The 27,818-nt window shown below is 40.7% G+C and overlaps 1 protein-coding gene across 8 annotated transcripts in view; it reads right to left on the reverse strand.

Annotated features, from left to right (window-relative positions):
* Positions 1-1,176: 1,176 nt before the first annotated feature.
* Positions 1,177-27,818, reverse strand: part of tmcc1a (transmembrane and coiled-coil domain family 1a) — a 46,636-nt gene continuing 19,994 nt past the window's right edge. For 4 of the 8 annotated variants that reach the window (XM_063463245.1, XM_063463243.1, XM_063463244.1 and 1 more), the window contains 4 exons: positions 8,356-8,613; positions 7,420-8,111; positions 6,170-6,305; positions 1,177-3,390 (listed from right to left, as the gene is read on the reverse strand). In XM_063463245.1, the coding sequence (XP_063319315.1) occupies positions 3,076-3,390; positions 6,170-6,305; positions 7,420-8,111; positions 8,356-8,613 (1,401 nt within the window). In that variant the 3' untranslated portion in view covers positions 1,177-3,075. Of the gene's footprint in view, positions 3,391-6,169; positions 6,306-7,419; positions 8,112-8,355; positions 8,614-9,700; positions 9,894-13,237; positions 13,277-14,460; positions 15,378-27,818 lie in introns of those variants that run through there. The other 4 variants (XM_063463250.1, XM_063463246.1, XM_063463251.1 and 1 more) reach the window with 4 other exon arrangements.

Here is a 27,818-nt window from a genome sequence, read left to right on the forward strand (position 1 = left end):
ACCGTGAAAGTGCTACCAGATGGGCACATCAGCACACCTTTCCGGTTTTTGACATTCACATCTATCCAACACTGCTTTTGCACGTTTTACCTCATAAATATTCAAACGCAACACATGTGCCCCCACTCAAAAATGCACGAATATGGTTAGCATTCCCCCCCCCCTCCTTTTTTTGCTTTCTCGACGGAGTGTGCATATGCTCACATCTCTGAATAGAAATGAATGACTCCTAGTCGAGGAAAGACAACAAGTGAGTCAGACGCTGCATAAATCAGTTTGCAGGGGAGCCCGAGAAAAGTGTTATCTCTGAATACATGAAATAATTAAAGTTGATGCTAAATCGCGAGCAATCGCTTGTGCCTATTTACTGCGTCCTCCTCTGGGGGACAAACCCACTCTCTCTCCACACCCTCCCACCCCAACCCCCAGTCTCTACTTGCAGCTTTCAGTTGGGTAGATAAGTGCGCTCCGTGTTTACCTTGGCGCACAGCCATGCGCATCAAATCTGGCAGTGTAGAAAAGGAGCAAAGTGCTCCGATAAAGTGCAATATAATGACCCCCCAAGTGCAGAGCACAATGAATGAGCCAAATAGTCTCGACACAGTGCGCGTGCATGTAAGTGCAGACTTTCGTCAGGGAGTAGGGAGCCAGCGGCTACAATGAGGTCTGGCAGGGATGCAGGGACAAGGCACAGTCTGGGGCAGAACTGTCAGCATCAAATATCCATAGTGAGGCGTGACCGCTGCGGTTTGGTGCAGCTCAATCAAGAAAACGACACTGAACCGAATTAGGCTCCATGTGTGGGTGCATTACAGTGGAATAAAGTGGGGGTACACCCGATCTCTCGTTTGTAATAAAAACAATATCTGTTGCTGCAAGCTAACTTTTGGCATTTAAGACCCCCTCCTCAGAACCTGTTTCCTTCCTGATAAGGAGTCACACCTCTTCTCCCCACCCTTAGAGTACACCATTCACACAAACTGAGCACGGCTTTCATACTGAAGAAACGTCAAGGCTTTTCCAGGTAAACGATCTCCATCTAGCGGTCATGAAACGCATCTGCAAGATGACTTAAAAGCACACTTTCCACTACAACACTGCGAAGAAGCATCAGACACACAAGAAAATAAATAAAAAGGAAACAGGTCTTTTGAAGAAATACGGAATGTGCATAAATTAGTCAGGAATGCACTTTATTTATTCCACACTTAGAAAAGGACATCAGAAGGCACTGAAGTGGTTTAGCACACAACCCAAGATCAGAGGTGCTGCTGCAAGGACAAGTTAAAGTCAAAGGTCAGCTCACTCCCAACTCGTCTATTGTACCTTTGATTACACATCACTGACAGATCAATAAATCTGTTTACTGCGGTTCAACTTGAGAGGAATCAAGTTTACTCACATTTTGACAAAAAAAAATGCACTGAATTTCCTTGTTTTTTTATTTTCCTGTAGAAAAGCATGTCAGCAGTTTCAACCTGCATCAGCGCTTCTCTTCTCAGAGAGTGTCAAGCTTTGTAGTCTCTATCAAAGGCCTGACCTACATGCTATCTATCCGTGTGCTAAAGTGCAGCTGTACAGTTCAAATGATCACAATGTCTGTTAGGAAATCAGCTTCTTGGCATTAAATACAGTGCAGACTAGTTAACGTGCTAGGTCATCTTGTAGTGTCCTTGACTAGGTTAGAAAGTGAGTGAGTAAAAGAGAGGCCGAATGCCGAGCCAAGGAGCTGTACTCATGGAAGCAAAATGTGTAGAAACACACTACTGAGCATCTGGAGGCAAGGTCATGTTCAGATTGCGAATTACCCCCTTACAAAAGTTGCATCTTCCAAAGACATTCTGGCAAGACATTCATGACATATCTGGAAAGAAGCCACAGCTGCTGCTTGGACCTTTTGGGTGCTTAGCCATCCCTGGGCTAACTTCAGTTTGGCACTGGGTGATAACACCTTGAGATAGAGATACGGTGCGCACATTAAAAAAAAAAGAAAGAAAGAAAGAAAAGATAACACGCAGGGAGACTGTGTCAGTAGTATAAAGTCACATACAGGCAATGTGCATTTGACTGGCATGGCAGTGGAGATGACTTGCACTGTAGATATGAAGCAGCAGCATTCATGATGGTTCTGAGACAGAACTGGAAAAGCACCAGTGGTCTCCCTTTCTTTCTTAACTTGATCACATCATAATGGTGGGGTGGGAGGCCAATTGTCCTGGCAACCTAATTTTACTTGGACAACAGCCCTTTATCATCGCTTTTAAAAGTAAATCTGCTTTGAAAGTAATTTTCTTAATGACAACGTGCAGCACTGTATACAAGTTACAAATATGGCAGATGCTAGACAGCAGCCAGATGTTCTCTGTAGTATTCATGTGCTGTTTTTATGGTGGGCACACCATCTCAGCTTTCCCCTCTAGAGTCTTTGTGCCATTCATTATCTTCCCTATTTTCAATTCTTTTTTAACTTTAAAAAAGTAAAAGCGATCTTTGCCATTAGAAATTGTAAGTCAGCATGACGCTCATTCCTTCAAAATGTTCTATCTGAACAAATTTCATCACAGCAAGAAAGGTGAAACTTCCAGGAAGGTTTTTCAGCCATGGTTCAAAACTACTAATCACAGCTAAGTAAGAGTTCTCTTCCTAAAGGCAATCAACCACATTCTCACATTTGCACGTCTCTACAATTAGACTGGGCCTTTGTGGCAGCTCTCCAGCCCAGTTTCCTGACTAAACTCCCCTTCGTGTAGAGTGAGAGGAGTGTAATGCTACATGGTACTGAATAAAATAACATTGAAAATAAAATAATATTATTAGAAATAACATTATAATTGATTAAACTCTAAGGGTAAAAACAGTACAATACTGCATTCTGTGAGGGATAACAACACAAAAGTTCATTTTAAAAATGTAAACAGTCTTGTCCTTCCTAAATGTGAATGTTCTCTTCTTCACTCTGACGCTTGCTCTTTATCCAGGCCGCTTCCGAATGTGCCCAGCTGAACCGACTGCAGACTGCAGCTACAGTTACATTTCTTGTTGTCACCAAAGCAACATGTGCTGAATGTAATCTGGTCATCCCGGGGGCTGCAGTGCACGGTGCGTATACCCCGAGAGAGCGTCCCAGTTTCTCCACAAGAAGGCCAGCAGGAGGATGAGGAGGAGGGTGGAGAGCGAGCGTGAGCGCGTCTTCATCAGAGGGACCACACAGTTGGCCACAGTTGAAACAAAGACCAGAAGGACAGCCATTAGGGCCAGCAGCACATTGATAAGTTTTCCCAGGAGGGTCCGGGCTGTGGCATTTTCCAACCCCTCCAACTGGACGACCTGCTGTTGCTGCTGCTGGAGCTCCATCTTAGAGATCCTGGTTTGACAGGCCTCCAAAGCCTCCTGTAGAGGACGACGAGAGGAAATACAGTCAGCTTAGTCACCAGTTTCATAGACAAACTAATCCAAAGCACAATAGCAAGATACTGATCGTTTTACTGTGATTTAAAGTCAGATATGATTTTGCCTTTCCTTTGTTCTCATGTGTGGAAAAACACTGAACAAAAACATAAAAACTTCTCACTTGCCTGAGTGCAGCCTTTTATACTTTTGATTATTTTAAATAGACTCAGGGATCACATTAGACCAGTGTGAAGTGTTTTTAATCACGTTTGTTTGTAACTGTAATTGATAAGTTATCCAAAAACACTTAAATATCCTGCACATTATCAATACATGTTACCCATCAGAGATTTTCAGACATTTCCTTCAGCAGCTATGCTGATGACACTAAACTTAATGTGGCCGTTTATCCCGAGGACACAGGACCAACTGATCTCTGTTTAAATGTACCTTAAACATCAAATTCTGAATGCAACAAAACTTCTTACAGCTCAACCAGGATAAAATTAACATTGTATTCAATGATTTGAAAGCTCAAAGAGAGAAACTGCTCTCAAAATTTGGGTTCCTTAAAACTGACTCCATGTCAACAATCAAAGTGCAATCTTCTACTGATCTCATCTTTAGGGCTCACATGAAATCGATCCCTTTATCAAAAAAGTAAATAGCGCCCATTTCTCTCTCACAGACAAAGTGTTGCAAGCCTTTTTAATCAAGCAGGCAAATGCTTCACAACTCTGCAGCCTACTGTGTCTCAGGAGGAGCGTTTTAAATTACACAAGCTTTTTAAATGAGCAATAAGTTCATTTTATCTTGCATCATTTAAGTATATCTGCTTTTTCAGTGATCCTATTTTATTAGCTTAGCTTTATTGTACTTATATTGCTTATCTAATTTTACTTTATGATGTTTTGTTTTTTTTAACCTAGATTTTAATCTAGTTTTATTGCTTTTATTCCAGCATTGATTACATCCTGTTACTGAAATTTCAGTCATCTGTGAAGCACCTCAGGCTCCACCTATTTTAATGAAAGGTGTTTTACAAATAAAGTGACTGTTGGTGATTGATTGTATAAACATGATTTGAAGCCAAGATGTTCTGTTAGAGTTTGAAATAGCTGTTGACAGTACATTTCATGGCTCTCTACCACCCCCTGCTGTGTAGGAAGGGAAATGCTGTAATGAGCAACATGAGGCGTGAAAAAAGTTTTATGCAGGGACACAAAACACACACACCTTAGCCTTTATGGACAAGAGGAAAGGATGCAAGTTATGTGAGACATTTTCAAGGGATAGTTAATGTTTTGAACCCCCCCCCCCAAAAAAAATGATGGACAGACTAGGGCCTTGAACTCATCTCCTTGTGTACAGAGTCAACATAGACATTTAGATAAGGCTGTTAACTGATGGAGGGTTTGTGCACGCCTCAAAACTTCAGTTTAACTTAAAACTGACACAATAAGGTCTAGTCTGACCAGCTTTCTTTAGTTTACTAGTGCTTAAGACAGGAAGGTAGAGAGGCCAGCCACTTCCATTATTTCAACACAGGCCCATTTTAAGCTTTGGGAGGTCCAGCGTGCAAGCCATAAGTGGTCAGAATAAAAAGCAATGCTGCAAAAGTAATAATAAGGCTCAATGCATTCTAAAATGTAATTACTCTGCTGCAGCTGCTGACACTCTTAAAGCCCAATTCACACAGGACTAACATAACAGTGGAGTGGACCCCTATTAATATGTAATAATTGCAGCGGCCTTCTGTGATCTCAGTCTGGTATGATTTTGTCATATTCGTCATTTGCAAAGCGAAAAAAAATTCCACCAAAAATGATCTACTGTATTGTGTCAAACACAGAGGTCCTGTAATAACATAATTTCAGTGTGAATTGCTATTTTGGTGAATTCAGCTAATTACATTTTGGACAGCATTTTAGATTCAAATTCACTTGGGCTGGTGTCAGTACACAGTGTGGTGACCCAGCCATAGAACAAGCAGGTTTAAATCTATCAGAAAGGTGTGCCAGAACATTTTTTTTTGTTCAACATTTATTATGTGGCAGCCTGTTTTAGTGAAATCAGGTCTGTAGCTGCCGATTGCAGTTGTTCCAATAAAATGCAGACTTTGCCTATCTGGTGCGAATGTGTTGCACAAAAAACAGGCGTGGCGGCTGATTTTTAAAATCATACGAGGGCCTCTGATAAAACTAATCTGGCATGTCACTTGCCGATGATGGAGGCATTAGTAACAAAAATGGTTGTGAAACAAAAGCACTGCTATGAAAAAAAAACACCTATACTCTACAACCTGTCTCACATTTCTCTTTGAACTCAAAATGATGTCACCAGTTAAGACAACATTTTTAACTTCCAGTGATGATGACATCTGCCCTTAAATACCTGTAATAGCGACTGTCAACACAGTGACATTTTTCATGTTTACAATCTACCTTCTGCCACCTTAATTTATTTAGGTCTCTTTTTTTTATATTTACATTGCATTTACATTTTTTTCACATTTTTCCTCCTTGTTTTGTTCTTTTTTGCAGATAGAGTTTGGTTCTCTAATAGATAAATTAAAAAGCCTCTTTAGACAAATCTGTGTGACAGTGAGAGATGTCGTCACTGGTGTGCATTTATCAGTTGTTTTGCAGTGCTTTGTTATCTATCATTACTTTGTTGTAATCACTACCATTCCTCATGCATATCTGTTAATCAAAATGAAACTGCTTATCATGATAAAAATGGGTGCTGGTGCTTGCTGACATTATCTTGAACTACAAACCTGGATGTCTCTGGCTCTTTCGTAGGACTGGTAGGCGATCTTCTCCTCCATGCTGGCCAGCTCCTGTTTAAGGTTGAGGATCTCATTCTGGTGAAGTTCTGTGAGATCGTTGAGCTGCTCCTCCAGACGTTCACACCTGAACGCATGCGTAAGTAAAAGAAGCACACACGAACACATGTGAGAGTCTGTGGCATAATTAGCTTAGACAAAGAAACGCACGCAGGAATTAGTAGAAATAGACCCTGAGGGCATCTGGCCACATGGCACCTGACTGAGCTGATGACTCGCCCTGACAAGATTAGGATATGCTTGCTCATCTGCTGATTCAACTGGCCTATCACAAGAGACTTGGCAGTATTAGACTGGCCAATGGAATGTGTGCCCAACAAGAGGCGATGGATCTATACTGTTGTTTATTTTGGCAGGCACATATAGCTGGATGGACAGCAAAGGACAAGAACAGACATGAGTCAACTTGACTGTTTCTTATTTTTAAGGTCTTTTAACAGGTTGATATAAAATCCAGCAAAAAGTGTATAAGTAGGGCGATGACACATGATTTATAAGTTTTACCTGTCTTTTTTTAACGTTTATAAATGATTCCTTTACAAATGTCCACTATGAAATAACTGCAGATATGTTATGGGTGGATTCAGCTCCTGAGGAGTTTTTAGCAGCATTACTGGTTTCTGGATGGAGTGCTCCCTCCCCTGGGAAGGGTGAAAATAGCTCCTTAGATGCCATTTGTCTCTGTTGGCAATTTTAATCTAAGAGGGCAAACAGATCACTCTGAACTTGGACATTTTAGGAAGAAAAATGCACATGTTTCTTTTTCTATTCAAGCTGATCATTAGATCTCATCTCAGTCCTTGTGCCCTGTGTTTTAAAGCTCATGCACTTTTGTGCTGTTCTCGGCTTACATGCCAACTGCTGCTTTGAGAATGAGTATAAAAGAATTTGAGCTGTTCTGATGTTACTGTTGATGAACTGTAGGTAAAAGGTTTCTTATCTACTGTGAGCTAATGCTGCTAATGTTGGTAAAATCTCTCTAATGCACAAGCAAGCCAAGTGTTCCTTGTAATGATGAGTAGCAATATGCATAACTAAGATGGTTCCAGAGAAGTGTTTCTAACTATAGCAGGTTATTCCTGATTACACACTGTTGACATTCGCGGGGATTTCTCTTGTTACACACTCAGGCATGTATGGTACAAACATTCTGGTAAGTTCTACTTTTTTTTTCTCTTTACCTGAAGCGTTCTTCCTGCAGTGCTTGCATAACAACTGTGTAGTCTCTTTGATAGTGGCTCTTCAAACCTTCCAGGCTCTCCTCTAGCCTTGCCTGGCCATCTCTCAACTCCTGCACCTCCTGCAGCAGCATGTCAAAGCTGGAACTCTGGCTCCTCTCCAGTGTGTTTCCCTTGGAACTGGGGGGACCCCCAGGGGCCCCTGTTGTGCTATTAGCCCCCACAGAGCCTGATGTAGCACTAGAGCAGTCATCCTCACTACCATACTTCGGACTGGACTGGAAGTGATGCCCAGTGCTTCCCAGGGAACGTCCTCCAGTACTTGTCACACCTTCTTCTACTGAAGGGTCATCCAGAGAGTCTTTAAGTGAAGGGATGTTATCAGCGCTCCCGAATTTGTTGCGAATAAGGGACGCGATCTCTCGTGGTTTGGAGACGACTGCACCAGCAGCGGAGTGGGTAGCCTGTGAGAAGCTGGAGAGGCCACCCTTAACACTATCCACCACGCCCTCACTGAAGCCTGTGACTTTGGCTCCGACATCCTTCAGGCCCTGCTGCATGTCCCGCAGAACATCCTTGGGCTGGCGTGGGATACCGTTGTGTTCCGCTTCTCGCAGCCTCCGGTGGTAGTGCTCCAGTTTCCTTTGCAGCTGCTGGATGGTCTGTGCCGACTTCTGGTTCTTTTTCTCAAAAACCTGACAGCCACAGGACAGGAATTTATTAGTCAGTGAAATGCAAATCAGTCTGCAATTATCCACTTAAATATATTTAGAAAGTTCCCTCCCTGCCTCTGAGGAAAAACCAAGGTAAAACAAACTGATCAAACAGGTTTGGTGTTTATGCACTAATTGTGATCTAATCTCACCAGCCCACTAAAAGCACAAGGCAATGAGGTGCTGACTTTAATACAAAAAATCTAACAATAATTCCTTGTTTCACCTGTTTGATGCGTGTGCTCTGCTGTTTGTCGGCGTTGTTGGCCAGTTTGAGGTACTCTGCAACATTGTCATCCCTGGCTGTCTGCTCGATCTTAATCTGCTCTGTGAGCTTGAGGATTTTCTGTTGCAGCTGGGCGATGGCCTGCTTGGTGCGGTGAGGGTCTGGGGTGATATCCTCACCCCCCTGGAATGAACTGTCTGCCCCACATGAAACAGACAGGGGTGCCTGGCCCAGGCCACTTACTTCCAGCCGGTCGATCTGAAGCGATGAAAGAGGAAAAAAAGACAGAGATTGAAGTACGTGAACGGTAAGGGAAGAAAACAAAGGATTTGCGAGGAAAACAAAAAAGGGAGTGAGGCAGGGAGGAAAAAGGATGAATTGCAATATATGAGTTTTTGGTCATTTTGCTGACATGTTGAAAAAAAGGAAGCTTCTGCATTTTTGTAGCATGCAGACTGGAACGAGACTAATTGAGTGGGTTGAACAGGTCACTTGCGGTCAGTTTAACTAAAGAGGAAGATGCCAAGTAAGTTGTTTTTTTATTCATGGACTTGCAAAGAAATGAAAGTTAAGGAAAAATAACTTTTGTCATTTTCAGAACATCCACACAAAACTCAACTCGAAAAACATGGACTCTGATTTTGTTGTTCTGGAAGCCAAAAAACCCCAAAACAAAACAGGACAGGACTAGCAGGATATTAGATTTGGGTTTAAAGCAATTTCACAGATTTGCCTCATTTGTTTTTCAAAATGACCCGATTTTATCAACAGACCACGAAACATCTGTGCAAAATCCAAACACCATCTAAATTGCGTTTCCCTCAATTTTTCTAAAACTAGACCACCCTATCTGAGACGATGATGAATCTAACACCTTCAATCACAGGTCGCTGGTGTGATTCATTTCCTCAAACACCTCAGGGGAAGAACATTGCCAAGCCTTTGGGAGAGACTGTGATGAAAATATTCTTCTCATCACTTAGTATTCACACAAAATAATCATCTGGACCTCACATCACACCATGGGGGCTCAGGAAGCACAGCAAACTTACACACACACATAACATAAGGGAGTTACACGCACTGGTTATTCATCCGAGTATTTACTACTCAAATCCCCCCTACTGCCACACCATAACCGGTAGAAACCAAAACACCGGAGGCTCACCTGTATTCTGAGCGGCATGACTAATGGATGACAGATGTAATAGTCAACAACGCAAAGTACAACGCATCCGGGAGAAAAGCTCCCGATTAATCACTTTCCTTGTAAACATTGAACAAGAATACAAAAAGAGCACCGAAAAAAATCTATCTTTAATAATAAAAAAAAAGCGGCGCTCACCTTTCCGTTGGTCAAACGGAGGACTTTTTCCCAGTGCATTGTCCACACAGTGAAAGCGAGCTGTTCTTTTTCATCTGTTCTGCTCAAATTTCGTTAAAGTTTAATTGTATAAAACCCCCACAACGACTCAGTGAAGTTTCGCTCTGTAAGCTCCTGCTGCTCCAGCTGTACCGGCGACTTGTTGTGAAAGTTGAAGCACACCTGAAACTCAGTGTACTTGGCAGCGCCTGAAGCTCCGCCCCCTTCTCCACTCCCTTTTCTGAGGGAGATGACATCATCCCTCTGGCAGCTTTCAAAGAGAGCGCAGTGCATTACCTGGGACCTTTTCTTATACCGCGTGACTGAATTTGCAATAATAAACACAGTTGGGAGCCTCACAATAGATCAAGCCACAAAAGCTTTGTCTGTGATTATTTGAAACAACTGACCTGGTTCAGTTCTTTGTTGTTGCCGATTAAGTAGTAACTTTCTAACCTATTTTTAACTCAAGTACTGTTAAAACGAGTTCTAGAGAATTTCAGCTTCATGATACCTCAGTTGTTTTGCTTCCACTATATTCGTTTTAAAACTCTAGTTAGTATTCGCTGTGCAGATTTGACATATTTTTTCCTCCTCAGGAAGAAACTGTTATAATTTACTCTGTGTGTAAGTACAATTTAGTGTTGGTCACACTAAAGTTGTGGTAAAACGTTTACATACACTCATTGTGGGCATGAGTGTCAAAGTAATTTTGGGCTTTTAATTATTTCTTTAAACTGTTCTTTTTCCAGGGTGGAATGATTGTACAGCATACATCTTTAATTGATTTAGAAAACAAGTATTATTTATAATTATTTCTGTTTTTTCCTCTAATCTACACAGGGTCAAACATATACACACAGGATCAAAAGTAAATGTACATGCCCATTAATATTTGTTTATATATCCCTTGGAAGTACATCTCAACCAGACACCTTTTGTAGTCATTAACAACCTTCTAGCTGGATGTTTGACCACTCTTAGCAGAATTGATTCATTTGTTGGTTTCCTGGCCCCAAAGTCAGGGCTTTTGGGAGACCATTCAAGATGTGATGTGTACCGGTACCACTGACAGCAAAACAGCCTCAGAGCATGATGCTACCACCACCATGTGTCTGTGAAGGTTCTCAGTCATCCAGGTCATCGTAGTCCAAGGAGCTTGGAAGTGTTCTTAGGTCTGAAAACCTCATCTTTACTCCTCCAAACATGCCTCTTGTCACTGTGACTAAATAGCTCAATCTTTGTCTCGTCTGACTAAAAACCTTTTTCTAGAAGGAATTTGACTTTTCCATGTGGACAGCTGCAAATGACAGAAATGGGTAAAAAATATTTGAGATCAGAAATTTAAGAGGCTGTGCAGGGAAAACTAAGAGTTGGGACTGTCTGTCATACAGGAGTACTTAATGGCAAGAAAAACTAGTTAGACATCTCTTTACAACAGCACGCGTACACGCACAAGCACACATCCCAGGGCACATTCCTCTGAGTACTCGTCAGAATTACCAGCAAGAAAACAATTTAAACTTGTTCACCAAGTGAATTTAAAATCAAGGTGATGTGTATTGTATTGATGACTATGTGGCAACATTAATCAGAAAAAGACACACATCTATGAGTCCATTTAACCGGCACATTGTGTACGTACAGTAAGTCTAATCATTATTAAAGCTTCCTGACAGCAAGCCAAGGTGATCGAGTGAGCTGGAGAAGTGGAATAGCCTGCTGAGCAAGCACAGAGAGAATGAACAGGTTTCAGAGGAGCACCTGATGTGTTACAAAGCAGTATTGATAACCTTTTAAGGGCGAGCATGAATGAAGCACACACGCTTGATTTGGTTTTCCCCTTTTTCTTCCAGGTGACACAATAACTGCATAATCAAATGTCTGCCCAGTTACTAAAGATAAAGAGAGCAAAGGACAAGCAAGCAGTATACTTTGTACTGGAGGACCCTGCAGTGCAGCACAGATAGATTTTAGACATTGTGATAAGAAGCCCTAGTGACCTGTACACACTGGCACCAAACCAACGTGCTGATCCAAAAAAAAAAACCCCGAATTACTATCAGCACATTTCTTCTGTTAGGTAAATGGAAGAAACCAGTTCAAGCAGTAATGATCAGCTGTGCGCCTTCCCGGCTCTAAAGACAGATCACGGATTCGCCATGACTGGCCACTGCAAGATATGATCTAATGTTACCACACACATAGCAAAGCAATGCTTCATCCCTGGCTTTCAGTTACTAAACAAATCAGCACTGCCTGTACGATCAGTGTCATCTTCAAATGTCTGACTTTTAGTGTGACTAATCATGCAACAAATTAAAGATCATGAGCTGAAGGATCAGGCTAATTTCCATCAATTAACATAGCCAAACATGTCGATGTGCTGAGCCACTGAAGCAAGAAGTGACATGCACTGCACCACTGGAGTCTGTGCAGCCTAATTTGGGGAGGAGGGTGGTGTGCACCCCCCTGTGATTAGACTTTATCAGTTAAACTGACAAACAAAGGGTTTGTATGGACTTGTCCCCTGCCCTTCAGCTCCTTGCACACACACACACACACACACACGCACACACACACACACACACACACACATACTTCAGAGAAAACCTACTCTACCTATGTCCCAAACCGGGGCCACAGGTTGGTGTGTGTAACAGCCTCTGATCCAGTAAAGCTTGTTAGAGCCATGAAAGGCCACCACTGACTTAGCATGGATTGACCACAGACCTGGGAAAAGCCAAGCTAAACCTAAACACCGAGACCTATGAAGTAAACCTCACACAAATAGGCATTTAGGCAAGAATTTGCCAAGCTAATGGTGTTAGATATGCATCACATATAATTAGACACATGCAACAAGAACATCTTGTACTACCCATCTCACTCTCTCTGAACTGCAGAGGACACATGCCCCCGAAATCCATTTTGTTCAATGTAGGTCACCGAGCAGAAATTAGACTGTCATACGTCTCTTTCCTATTTTTTGTGATCAAAATGTTTCACTTCTCCTTTCTTTCTACACCAGATACATCAGGCGCTCCGTCTGTCTCCTCTGAGTTGAGTTTAATGTGTTTGTTGTTATGTGAGTTAACTCAGGTGATATCGAGGACAGCTAGAGTCAGGATGTTCTCGAGGACAAACAGTGGAAATAGACACAGTCTAAGGATCTTGTCGCACGCTGATGATATCTACACCCTAACCAGATCAAGGCCAGTGGAATTTAAAACTCCACACTGACCCCGACTGTAGCTTGCTGTTTAAATATGTATGTTTGTCATACTAAATGTTTCAGAATGAAACAAAATTATCTTCCATTTGTTATGTTTGAGATTCATAGCTTATACAACAGGCTTACGGTATTTTATATAAACATTACAATGCAACGCAACCACGGCACAGCTCACTGTTGTACTTTTTGCAAGAAACACCTAAGTGACCTTACCACGTTCTATGTTCCTTGCTGTCAAGTTCAGGTTTTCATTATTTGTGTGTGTGAATGCAAAAGTACAGTACCTTGTTATTCATTAAGCCCCGCATTCTAGCTGTGGGCTTCCTGTGTTGTTAGTTTGTGTTTCTTGAGAAGCAGTAGTTTCAAATGGCAAGATGCAAGAGTGATACTCCGAGGACGTTGCAACTCCATGTTTCTGAGAAATCTGCTCTGATCCACACCCCTCCTATTATAATATTCCCTGAAGTGTGGAGAAGGTGCCTCCCTTATAATTCAAGTCATATCAGTAAGTTCAGTATGTTATCTACAGAGTCCAATATCCATGAAGGATGAGAACTATTGTAAGAGGGAGGATTTTTAGAGACCCGCTGAGTTATCCCTTTCAGCTCTGTTCATTTTGGACTACACAGCTGTCGCCTCTCCATTTATATGACTCGTATCTCTCTGACTTTATTAAACACCCTGCATCAAAGCCGGTCATCTCTGACTGTCTGAACTTCACACTGCTGATTAGTTGATCTGATCTTTAACCGTACAGCGTAGATATCAGAGAGTGAACACAGTCATCAAAGTAACAGCTTAACAGTACTGAGTGATCTTTTATTAACAGATCTGAATTTCTGAGTTAGTTGCAGTAGGTTATGTGTGAAATAGGCCTTTAGTGAAACGTTTGCGGACCCAAAAAGTGTGGTGCTGCATTTAATATTTATTTATTGTAATTTTAATAAAACATTTGTGCATTGGACTACTATGTGCCACATTTAACCCCAACCCTACTTTCTGCTCCCCTGCATCACCATCTTGTGATTTCAGTTGAAATTGATGATTTGATGAAAATCCACTTGTTGTTAAATTTAAGTATATCCAGCGTGGCAACAATGAACTCCATTCACAGGATATGGAAAATTACTAAACTCCATGTGATGCTGAACAAGGGGCAGTTTACTCAACACATGCACTCGCGAATGGCTGAATGCACAAAGTTTCATTACTAATCACTATAATACAGCCAAAGCCTATCAGTGCACACACTAAGGAAAGGAGAGTGCAAAAAAAAAAAAAAAAAAAGAGTCTTTTCACTACTGCAAAAACACTTCAGGACAAAATCCTTTTTCAGAGCAAGAGATCTGTGTTTTATTTATTACAGACACAGTGCACACAGCACTCCTACTTTAACTGATATGTAAGCAAGCACCATATCACTATAAACACCTATCCTGTATTCAGGTCACAGTCTTTACAAACATAACAAACAACCTCACACACTATATACACTATATACACTCACTGTGGTGTTGGGGGTAGGAAGTGGAGAGGTGTCAGCAGTTACCAGGTTAAGGATGACCTCCATGAGTGGGACACGCATGCGTGCAGCTTGGAGTGGAATATTTGTTTGGTCTCTCTATTTGTTTGTGTGTCTCTCGGGGAAAAAATACAGTGAAAGGAAAGGAGAGGAGCCTGGGTCTGGCAGAGCACACATCAGTCAGGACACTTCTTCCAAATAAAGTCCACTTGACTTAAAGTCCACAGTTGCAAAGACCCCACTGGACAAGGAATTACTGCTGGCTTGACTGAATATCCAGAATCCATAAAATGCTCAGTCACTCCAGCAATGTACCATGACTACTGATAGCTGCAGAGTCTACATTATGTTGTGCTGCTGGTTCACAGGGCTGCTGCTCCTCAAAGCCCATGGACGAAGCTTGAGTTCAAACACACGCTTCAGACAGAGAGCCTGTGCAGAGCCAATGCACTTCGACAGGCACGACTCCCACAGAGAGCGTACATTAGTGGAAGAAGAAAGACTCCTGGACCAATGAGCCCATCTAACGCAGGTTTGGGGGTGGGTGACAGTACAGAGAATGTTAATCATACGAAGGCTCGCTGCGCTGGATGTAGGCTGGGATAAAAGCAGGGAGAGTTTACTGCGAAGTTAAGCGTTCAAAGCGTCCATCGGGCATAAAATCCTCAGACGGGGGAAAAGACGGGGGAAAAGAGCGGCAGAGAGGCAGAGACCCAGAGAACGGATGTGAGGGGAGCAAAAGGAGCACAGAAGAAAAAAAGATCCCACCAGGAGCTGTCAGTGAGAGGGAGACGGAGTGAGAGAAGGCGCAAAGGAGAGAGGGGTTGTGAGAAAGCCTCATGAAGGGAGGGGGGCTTTTCTTCTGTTTGAGTTTCTAGGCCAGTTCAGCTCCAAAACATTAGCTAGCTCAGGCAGAAAAAAGGAGAGAGAACTTTTCCATTCCCTCCTTTTAATTATCACAGTTTGATTGTCTCAGCCAATCAGTTTACTGAGTGATCACGCTGTAACAGACTGGACTAGATGCTTCTACTGATCAAAAAAGAAAAGAAAAGAAAAACCCCATACTGAACAAAATAACTGTCCAGCAGAAAAGCACTAATGCGTGGATAATTCTAGTTTAAGTTGGAGAAATCAAACAACAAGAAAGGACTGACATTATGCAGTTGTATGATCATCGCAAGGCTGCAATTCAAAAAATATAAGCCTATAATTGGGTCCCTGTGCTACAAAACAGTGGAGTATTGGTAATTTATAGAGAGGATGGCCATAATTAGAGTGCAAAACAGTGTTTGTTAGTAAACAGTCCAGAAGAACTGAGACGGCACACAGTTGTAATTTTGCGTTCAGGTTGATCATTTTCACTGCATTAAAGCACAAATTGGCATCCAAATATACTACAAACACCTTTTTATGAGCCTCAGTGTACTTTTCATCATAATGAAACTGTGGTGTACAATTAGGCAGAAAAAAAGAAAGAAAAAGCAGTGGAAGTAGTGGGTGTAGGGGGAATGGTGTGGAGTGGTATGGCAGGACGAGGGCAACTGAAGACTTCTGTGCCCAAGCCGACAGGAGGAAGAGGGCAACAGGGGCACGAATACAGGCTTTAATGGGAAAGCAAGAGGAGTTTGGGGACCGGAAGAGAGTGGGTAGGAATTAGGGAGAAGAGTGCTTACATAAGAACAAGTCCAACTCGCTGTGAGACGTGTATGTTTGACCCCAGTACTGAATAAAAGGAACACATGGCAGAATCTGTGGTTTAAAGTCTGAGCCAAGGCTTTACATTGGAAAATAAAATAGGTTAAACTATATCTGCACATCTGTAGAGCCACTGAATAATAATATTTTCCCTTTACTGGCAACAATTCCCATTCAGACAAACAGTATATACTTTTGACCGTCTCTTTAACTTTTACCTAAAGAAATGGGGTCCTCCCACACAAAGGCTTAGCATTAAATTACTAAGTAGTGATTACACTGATTTGCTAAAAAATCTGGATTACTAATACTAAATAATGTTTGCTGTAGTGCTGTCAGTTAACCTAGTTTTATCTAGGGTAAAAAGTTAACCAGCTAACTACCAGTTACCAGTTAACTAGTTGAGTCTGGCAGTTTTTCAAATAGTAACAAACTTTAAAAAGTAATAATTTAAAGATGGGTGAATCCTCACTTTGTAAAAACCTATAAAAACAAGACTATGTCGCACGTACAGGGAGCACAAGTACAGACAAATCTTCTTAGAGGCGTCTTAACCGTAACTCTTTAGTTGTTCGGGAAATCCATGACTGGAACTTCTGACAGGTGTTTTCCCATCAGTTGTGATTAAATGACACACATTTTTTTGCTCTACTGTCAGTGTCATTCCAGCTGAAGTCAAATTCTCTCGCAGGGCAAATATGGCCTTCAGCCACTCCTGGCTATCCAGGAATGATCAAGCTTTCACAGTGACTCAGCATAAATTTTGGTGGGATTACCAACATGCAACAAATAGCAAAGTTGCAATGACACAAATCACAGGTGGTGGTACACTCATGTCATGACAAGTGACTGACACCGGAACAGAAATAAATAGAGACGCTAGCCTCAGAGGCAGTTATACCTCATTAGCACCACATTAGCTGGCTAAAATTAGGGGACAGAAAGAACAGCTGTGGCTCACTTTAGGTATTATTTACATGGACAGAAATTAATTACTAGTAGCTACACATTAACTGAGACAGTAATAGAAGGATTATATGTCTTTACAATACATTAAAATGGCACCAAAAGTAAATAATTAATGAATCAGGTTGTCAAAGGAAAAAGCACAACATTACCTCTTAAATTAAAATTTTTTTGGAAAAGTTCAGATTTTTCAACTAACTCTGTCCATCTCCATCCACAAGTGCCCAGGATTTAATTAAAAACAACTCGACAAATGGGCAAAAACAACCCACTGAGCTCAGGAATCAAGCAATAAATATTGTTATAAAATAAGGCCACTCTGTTCACCAGAGCAGAAAATAACCTAATCTTCCACTTTTCACAGTATATTGTCTAAATGTTCAAAAACAGAGGTCTTGACTTATAACAGAAGGAACACAAGCAGAACAATGAAGACCAGCAGCAAACTGGACTCATGATTAGGAAAAAAAAAAAACAGCAACAACAGGAAGGATTGCTTCAGAGATCACAAGATCCATTTAATTTAACAGAGGATTAGAAACAGGATCAACAAATAGTGGTTCAAAGAAAGTGCAGTATGCTGAATAAGCTAAAAGAAAGGCAACCAGGATTAACTCTGCACAGATAGACAGTAGACGGTTGAATGACCCAAAATTTAAGCTACAAGGGGAAAACCAACTAAAACGTAATAAAACAAAGATGTGACAGTCATGTCTGTGACTGTTTTAGCTGAACTGTATTTATCACAAATGTTCGATTGAACCTTAAACAAAGGATCAGCCAAATCAAGCGAAAAAACGAAAGTGACAGAATATTTCACCATGGAGAAAATAAAAGCTCTAAAATGCCCCTTCCCAGAGTCCTGACCTAAATCCCATAAAGCACCAATGGGATCGCTTTTTGGGGGAAAAAACCTGAAAGCAAAGCTGACTGAAACTCAGAGGAAACTCACAAAAGCTAATAGAGAGAATATTTTATTCCATTTTGTGTCAAAACACAGTTTTGTCTTCATTTTAGATTATACATCTTTTGCATATTGTGGAATATTTAGCCTTAACATTACCCTTAACATTTTGATATCAGATTAAACATAATTTATATAATTTATATATTATTTTGACTTGTTGAAATACTTTTTAGGGTACCACTAAGGAGTTAAGATTAATATGCACATATCAGGTTCACTAAGAGACATCTGGATTGTGCATTGAAGAGCAAAGTTGGAAATGAATGTAAATGAATAAGTTTTATTTAGAGCCAGTACAATTACTCACATTAAAAAAATAACAAAGAACTGCATTGCAGAGATATAGAAAAGGGGAAAGACCTGCTGAACTGGTGATGTTTAAAGTCAGTCAAGAATAAGCATGCTTTTCCAGTCAATGACACACCTTCAGTCTACTATGATACATCAGTGACTTTCCTACATAGATTGATTTGTGACATCCTCTAACTGGTTTTTAGCCAAAACCAGCAGGAAACTCACCACCACTGTAATAAAGTCATCAACATACATTCATCGGCCACTTTATTAGATGCAGTATGCCACTGGACCCCCCTCTGCCTTCACATCCCAAAGGTGCTCTATTAAATCTGGTGACTGTGGATGCCATCTGAGTACAATGAACTATTTTTAGATGATTTCAGCTTTGTGATACGATACATTATTCTGCTGAAAGCAGCGATCAGATGGGTACTTTACTTTAACTTTATTTTTATTTATATAGCACATTTAATAACAACAAAATGTTGGCCAAAGTGCTGTACAAAGATACACTGTGGTCATAAAGGAATTGACATGGGCAGCAACCATACTCAGGTCGGCTGTGTGGTTTATGCTCAACTGGTACTGAAAGTGTGACTAGCAAATATCCCCCATGCAATTACACTGCCACAGCCACCCTGTACCACTGATACAAGGCAGGATGGATCCATGCTTTCATGTTGTTTACACCAAATTCTAACCTCAACATCTAAATGTCACAGCAGAAATTGAGACCCATCAGACCAGACGCTATTTTTCCAATCTTCTCAATTTTGGTAAGCCTGTATGAACTTAAATTACCATTCTTCTCTATTCTGGTTCTCATTTTGTAGTTCAGCAGGTTATCTCCCTAAAATGCAATGAAGTGCTGCCAAGTGATTAGATATTTTAAGTTAAACAGCAGTTGAACATGTGTACCCAATAAAGTGGAGCTTAGTTTAAGACGTTTTGTCAATCAAATAAAAGCAAAATGTATTGGTTTCAAATGCGCTTACAGAGAATATAATATATAAAAATATTATACTAATGCATTTCTATCTCTAAAACACCTGTGATGGTATAAACCACACTGCCTGTTATGGTGACATTTAAAGCTCAAGTCAGAGTAACAGCGGAGCTAATCAAACTTGGTAAAATGTATCTGTATTGTCCTTTTTTACATTTTTAATTAAAAAATAAAAACACAAGTTTAACAGACTAAATTAAGGATTTTTCTTTCTCTTAAAAAAATACTGTTTTGAATTAACAGTGCTGTGAGCTGATGACATCACACACAAAGACACAGAAAACAACTTGTGTGGAGGTGTTTACTCAGCCAGCGCACAGGGCCATAATAATGGAAAGTGTCGTTCAGAGGACAGAGCTTAGCGCTGAATTAAAGCCAGGTCTGTGCTCCACAGCCAAAAAAAGTTCTGGAAAAATCCAGAAGAGACAAAGAAGAGACTGGGTCTGATGTAACTGGACTGTGGTTTGGGAAAGGATAAATTCTCTAAGTTTTATAAACAGAAAGTTATGCAAAGATTAACAATACAATGCAAAACCCTACCAAACCTTAACCTTGAGCTTTTATAACTGGAGCAACAAGTTACATGTATTTGTCCTGAAATTGTGCATCTAACTGCAGAATTAAACAAAAGTTGTTAGTTTTTTATGCAGGGGTAACACCACAGCTCGCTCCATGTGACAGTAAGTTGTGTAGTATGGTCTGGTGGCAGGAGATGAGCAGTTACATAAAGGCAGAAGAGTGAGAGGTTTGTCTGCACAGACTGATGGTAATTCAAGCCTAAAAGAGGAGATAACCATGACTCGGGCCTCTGGCCTTCTTCAACAATACCTTCCCCCATAACAAAAAGCCCTCTTTCCAACTCTGGCTGTCCAGTTCTCACTAGTCTAGGCTCCAGTATAATCAATGGCCCTATTAGCAGTTACATAAACCCCTGAGCACTTTATACACAGGGACATTTATAACTGGTGGCATCCAAGAGTGTGAAACATCTTCATAGCCAGCCAATTCCTGGCTTCGACAAGAGCCAAACAGGAAGGAAAAGAAAGAAATGTCCATAACAACAACCCAAACAATTATCTGTTATCATGTCCTGTGCTGAAACTGACAACTGTGAATGCAAAACATTCGACATCTGACAAGTAATCATGTGTGCAGAATGAATTTAAGTATTACCAGATTTTAGATGTGGGTTCAATCAAATCATTAGAAGGGTTTCACGTGTAGATTAATGTATACAGTCGCTTTCCTGAACTACTGATATACTTTACCTTATTTTCACTGGAGCTACTTTTTGCTAAACAAATACTATGAAAATAGTCCCAGGCCAGCACACTTGTTCAGGGCCTACTGTAGAGACCATGGAAAACTACATATACATGGCATGCCCATCTACCTGCAATAATGATAGCCTCATAAAGTGGGTGAGGCTGTTACACGGGCTGATATCAGCCTAGTACAGACGTAGCCGATATCTGTCTATTATTCAGCTAATATGTAACAAAAAACTGCAGTGCAGAACTACACACAATGGTTTCGAAGTCATGTAAAGCGCTATACAAATACAGGCCATTTACCATTTACCATTCATGTAAACATCATTAATGTCAACATAGCAGCCATACAGTTTCATAAAAGACTTAAATATCTGTATTGTAACAGACTCAAAAGGCCTGTATGTTGTAGTACCTGAACCTTTTTGTTGTTTTTTTGGTTTTCCATTAAGTTTCTAAGTCTGAATGTGGATGTGGTGCTGTGATATATGTGATTAATGGATGTGTCAAAGTGTACACAGCAAAGCAGTGTGCATATACGTGCAGGAAAACATAAGAGTGGGTACATGGGGAGACACGATGTTGGTCTATTGGTGGTAGCTGGTATTTATTGGCCCTGCTTCTGTTTATACTCAGTCATCCTGGTTATGCAACGTGGAACAGAAAGGGCACCGACCCAAAATGCAGACTTAGTCTGGCAGGATGCTGCACAATGTTCGGTACCACGGGGCAGTATGTAAGCCCAAACACAGCCAGCCTATTCATAAGCAGGAAGATGAAGAATCCAGAACAAGCAGTCCCAGCTTTTTGGCCCTGGAGGATTATTTAGTCTGGCCTCTTCTCACTTTTCTCACTCCCCATTTTGCCTCTGTGTTAATCTCACTACTCACTTTTAAGCAGACTTATTGGATGGTCTGGCCTCTGGGTACTGTTTCAGAAGTTTTGCAAGCCTCCACTAAGAAGCAGCTGATTTCATAACAGGAAGACAGATAATGAGTAGAGGCACTTGTCTAGTAGGAAGCTCGTGTCGTTACAGGGCAGCTAAATCTAATGAAAATCTTCTTCTCTCATTTGCAGATTAAGATTATCTTGAAAAACAAAATTGGTGGCTCTGGGTATCTTGTGTACTGAGACTAATTTCACAACATATGCACGCAAACGTATTGCTTGATTGCGTGCATATGTTATGCATGCATTTCCTGAGTCACACGCACATAAGTTTTGTGACTCAGGAAATACACTGCTTGGGTTTCTTTGGTGAAAATTAAACTTTTTTTTTTTTTTACTTACATATGCCATTTATTACTTTAATGATGGCCCAGTTCCATTTAAGTGATTCAATACAACCATAATTTATAACAGCTTTGTCTGCCCCTTTCCTGCCATTGCTACTCTACGTGCTCTCATTAAAGATTGATGCACCGTATTATCTGACACATTCAACATAGGTCTACATTTTAATAAATAATACCTGGTTTAATAAATTAGTTTCTGCTGCTACTGAGATCAAGAGATCAAAACATAAAACTAAAGAGAAACTCACAAATTTACACAACCAACTACTCAATGAGTAGTATTGCTTATTATCCACAAGGGGGAGCTAAAGCATAACTATGGTACATGATGTGTGTCCACTGCTGTCCCCTGTGTTAGTGCTTTGTCTGGTATTTCATTTCCTGACAGGTTTCCTGTCAATAAACTCAAGGTTTTGTTGTATTTTTATTGCATTCTTCCGCTATCACTTGTCCTGCTGACAGACGTGCAGGCCTTTGTTGTAACATAATTCAGCTCTGATTAGTGAGTAACATCAAAGCACACAGATGACTTGTTGGCTGATAATATGAACAGAGAGGAAGGAGGGACATGTCATGGAGATGGAAAGTAGAAATAATGTAATTGCCTATATTAATTTACAAGACAGGAGATCAAGAGACGAGATATTGTCAGAAAATTAAAGATGTGTCTATATCAATGAGGGGGAAAAGGCAACCACAAACAAATTCAATATAAACTCTCTCTTGACACAAAAAACACAACTCATTTCAATGATGTGATGTCCAGTACAGACGGGAGACCTTGTAAGAGGTGGACAGTGAGAAAATGGAGATTCCTCGGATTGCTACAAATTGACACACATGAGAATGAGAGGAATGGCTCTGGTTATTAGTAAAAAGGAAAATATGATGAGATTTCCCGAGAGATTCTGACCAGATTTGAAATGTGTGTGCAAGTGGGTCAGTGGAGCAGAGCTGAGCTCAGCGATAAATAGTTTCATCCATAATTCAACAGAGTCAGGCAAATGATATAGACTGCACAGGGAGTGGCAGGGATGCAGAGCACGACCTCTCTGAGTCTGTTTTTCTGCTCTCCATCTCTCAGAATGAGTAATTTCCCTTTGAAAACAATCCGCTGGTCTATCTGAATAAGGCACAGAAAACTAAAGAAAACACTTCATCAGATAGATGCAGGCTAGTTTATTTTGACGACCAAGCTGAAGGAAATCAAATTCAGAGCTAATACTGGCAGCTGGATAAATGAAAGCAAGCAGTGTGCACACTAAAGATGGACTGGGACAGAGGACGGTGTCCGGGGAACAGACATGTAGGTTAAGGTTGACCCAAATATTCTCAGCGAGTGACTGACCAAGTATGTAGCAACCTTGGAACGGCTGAGAAAACAACAAAGACACACATGCGTGCCCACACTAGTGTCACATATACTCACACGAGGCCAAAGAGGAAGGACCAGCTGCAGGCCAAAAATAAATACACAAACGATGACCCACGGAGACTTCTTGCTGACATGTGCACATATATGCACGCGACCTCATGCACAGACACCCAATTAAAACATTTTTTTTTTTTTTTTAAATATGGTTAAAGTTAAATCATATTATTTTAAGAGGGGGTGGCGGTGTACTCAAGCGACCACATAATTAAACATAAAAATGCAATTCATCTCTGGAAAAGCTCTGACAAAGAGGTCTAACAAAAGCTACTTTCAACTGCGTCTTTTTCACAAGAGACAAAGAGGTCTAGTAACACACAAGATTATCGAAACCTTAAAAATTGCATACATATATATTTTTTTTTTGGGGGGGGGGGGGGGGGGTTATAGATAAATAACATCATTCAGACACACTTGAAAGTGAACTTGGTTAACACTGGTTCAGACAGTTGTCTATTAATAGAATAGGCAAAGAAGGCACAGCAGACTTCTTCCTCATTCAGACCCAGATTAGAAAACTAAGAGGGAACTGAGAGAAAAAAAAGAACCTCAGAGATTTTCTTCTTTTCTCCAAAAGTCTATCCATCTTTCTGATCAACATAGACCTTTACGCAGACACCATTGCATCAGTGTTTCAAACATTCCCCTACCCCAGCTCAACACAGAGGTCTTTCCTGTTTTCTTCCTTTCACACCATAACATCTGGAGGGACGTTTCAACAAGAATTTCACACATAAAATGTATTTTTATGTGTAACTGTTAACCTTTGCTGTGACTGTGAGCATGAGTGCCAGACTAGTGTTGTGAATACTAACAGCATGCAGGATCGGAAAAAGGCGTTGGCCTATATGTACAACTACATGAATATTCAAGAGCTTAATTAAACAGGCTGAGGATATGCTTCAAAGGGAACACAAACAGAGAGGTGTAGAGTTCAAGCACACACAAAGGAAAACACAGAAACACACACACACACACAGTGCATATGTATGCACACATTGCATACTAAAGCCTAAGCATGAAATCTACTCTAGAGTTAGACATTTACTGTAAAGAACTCCAGCTGGGGTCTGGTAAATTGCCTAATACAAGTAATTTATTCTAACTGCCAAATTCCAATTTTACATTAAAAGAGAATGAAAACAGGAAATAATCATAAGCAATAGGATATAAGCGAACAAGCGATATGATGCCATTCCACATGACAAGAAAGTGCTTATTTACATAGTGTACAACATTAGATTGGAAGATCTGGAAAACTGCACAGGAGTCTAATTTTAGGAAGCACTTCTCTCTCCTCTAGGAAGGTGTTATTGCACTACACAAGCAGATGAAGATGAGGTGGCTGCGAGATCTGACAGCAAACCTGCAAGCATTCAGCTGAGCAAAGCTGCTGCGATCCTCTTTGAACATCACCCTGTTACCATGGAGACGGGTAACTGGCTACACTGTCTGAGCACTGGACACAGATGAGAGGAAGCCCGAGAGAGCGAGCGCTTAAGAAGGACTGCCTCTAAGACATGAAACAAGGAAAACAGTGACAAGGTAAAGGGGGGTGTGGAGATCAAAACAGTGAAGCCAGAAAAGCTGCTGAGGAAGTGTGACACATGAGTAACAAGCAGTGTAGCAGATTTACATGCTTGTTCAGCAAGGAAACTTCGGGTTTAATTTTAGATGCTGGAGGAAACCGCATGAGATTTCCCACAAGTGTAGAAATCTCAGAGTCTGAAAAATAAAGGTAGTTGCATAAAAGGAGAAATCATTTAAATGAATGTAGAACATTCGCTCACACATCCGCAAACGGACACGTATATTGCATGATTTTGGGCAGTCCAAGATGAAAGTTTGAAATATCTCTAAATATATCTTTGGCTAAATTTGAAATGGTGACCTTACCTCATACTGTGCTGCAAAAATTGGACACAAATTCTTCTCACAATAATCATACTTCATTACTTCTACCAGTAATCTTTACAAAGCATCCACATGGGATAGGGTATGATATGTCATAACACTTACTGGTTGGCAGGTCATTATAGACTCCAAATTTGCCAAAGTGTCAAGAAGTGGGGGAGACCTTACTGCAATCTCTGGAAATACCAAAACACCAGATGAGTAAATATCTTGCCAAAGAATTACATTTATCAGCCAAGTAAAGCACTGAAAATGTTCTGGTGTCTCGTAGTGGTGAAGAACTTGACTAAATTGGATGCTTATTTGAGCAAACACATCAAATACTTGCACAGACACACAAAAGTCACAGCAAGCAAGTAATACAAGTAATGAGAGAGCTCAAAACAAGATGTGATAAAGAACAGAGCATCCATTGTATTAAATCCACTGTTGATATTAGTGTTTGCTTAGGTGATCAATGATCAGCCACAGTATAGAATTTAAATCAACCACGACAGAAACACATCACTGATGTTTTAGTTGAACTCAATGGTCTCAGAAAAAGTAGACAAGGCAATATTTACACACTTACATGAACAAAAGAGAAGACTTTGTTTTCATAGATAAGCGAAAAAAGAAGAGTGAGAAATGATGACAGGAATGAAAACTTTCCCCTACAATGCTAGGAGGGGAAAGTTAAGGAAGACAGAAGCATTTGAGAACAAATTTCAGAGTCTGCCCGAAAGTCAACAACATCACAAGCTGCCAACTGATTGCTTTATGCTGCATCCTAATTTCAGTCAACAACCACATAGTCATGATGGTGCACTGACAGCACACACACAAACACACAGATAGTGCCTGAAAACCAATTTGCTACAGGCTGGTGGTTAGTGAACAGGCTGAGATGAGATCACCTCCAGTGTGTACTAAGAGCACATGCTTCATCATCCCCGTGGCTCTCCCCTGCCTCCACACACACACACACGCTCTCTCTCTTTGCTAAAAGTCAATCGAAACTCAGTTGTTTGATTATACACGAGTCTGACTGCCTGCTTCTGTTTCTGTCTTTATGTGACTAAAGGGCAATCTGCTGTGGCAGGGGTTTGTTAAGACTTTAGCATTCATTTGCATCAGCACTCTGGGTAAGCGAGACATGCTTGTCTTTTGCAGATTTCAAAAAAACTCAATGTCACTAAAATAGTTCTAGGATGAGCTGTTCTGTCCTGATGCAAAGGTCAAAAATGCTTTCATCAACACACAGCCAATAGCCCGAGGAGGTGAGAGACGATGGGAGTGCAGTGATGGGGATGTTAAAGTAGCAGGGACGGAACAAGCCTCGGGGGACCAGGTGAAGTTCGGTTCCTTCCACCGACACTTCTCCCCCCTGCTTTTCTCTTAAACACTGCCACAATAACATACAAAAATCAAACCCTTCTTTAACAAGTCATTGCTTTTAACAAACACATTCTAAAAAGCAGTCCTATTAGGGGCAGCTGTTAAAATTACCAATCATAAATGCATAATTGAAGTGTGAAAGCGAGTAGCTGCTATGGATTTTTCAATTAATTAGTTTAATTTTGATGACTACTTTTGATTTAAGAAGCTAAAATGCCTGATATCAGCTAATTAACAGAAAACAAATAATTGTTAGACTTGTTTTAGCAGTAATAAAATGTTTGAAAAAAAGACATAGGAGTTTAATTTGAATTTTTAAACACTTACAAATTTCAGGTGCACTAAATGAAAGGTTCAAAAGAAAGACAGCACAGAAAGAGTAAAAGATGTATATGACCACAAACAGAGAGATCCACATATAGATGAAAATCTGTCACTTCCTCTATTCAACCAGTGCATTTGCGACTTCCTTGAATAGGCTATGTGACCCGGGAGCCCAAATGAAGCTATTACATAAACATCTATTCTTTGCCAGACATCATTAACAACCTGACCACAGAAAACACACTGAAACGGGCTACAACACTCAGTGTTTTAAAAAATGGAATCTTTAGGAGATCAGGAATAAAAACACTGTTTAAAAGCTTAAAAGATTTAAAAAGCCAATAATTATTCACCCTCAGATTTTAGCACATGTCCCCTATAGACTACAGAAGGACCGGATTCTCCACAAAGAAAAGAATGAACTCTTTCATTATTAAAAGAGGAGTAATGGAGACTTTTTGGATCTCCAACCCACCCTCAGGTCTGTTATTTTGTGATGCTAAGTTGCAGACAGTTCAGTTCACACCAGTCCCCAGAGCTACCCACCACCCTAAGATAATGCAGTTGGTGGGCAGGTATTGCAAAACATCCTCCAACCAATGCATCCAAAAACTGTAGAGTCATCAGACACCTAGATGGATTCATCATGTACCACGTATCTCCCATATTAGGATTCCTACACTGGCTGCTAGTCAGAGACCAATTTGTCTCTGATCATATTGAAGAAGCTATATATACTAGATACTATAGACTCAACAACAAAAGAAGCTCAGAGCAGGAGCAGCTATAACTAAACTAT

The sequence above is a fragment of the Pelmatolapia mariae genome, linkage group LG20 (genome assembly GCF_036321145.2).
Source record: "Pelmatolapia mariae isolate MD_Pm_ZW linkage group LG20, Pm_UMD_F_2, whole genome shotgun sequence".
Lineage (NCBI taxonomy): Eukaryota > Metazoa > Chordata > Actinopteri > Cichliformes > Cichlidae > Pelmatolapia > Pelmatolapia mariae.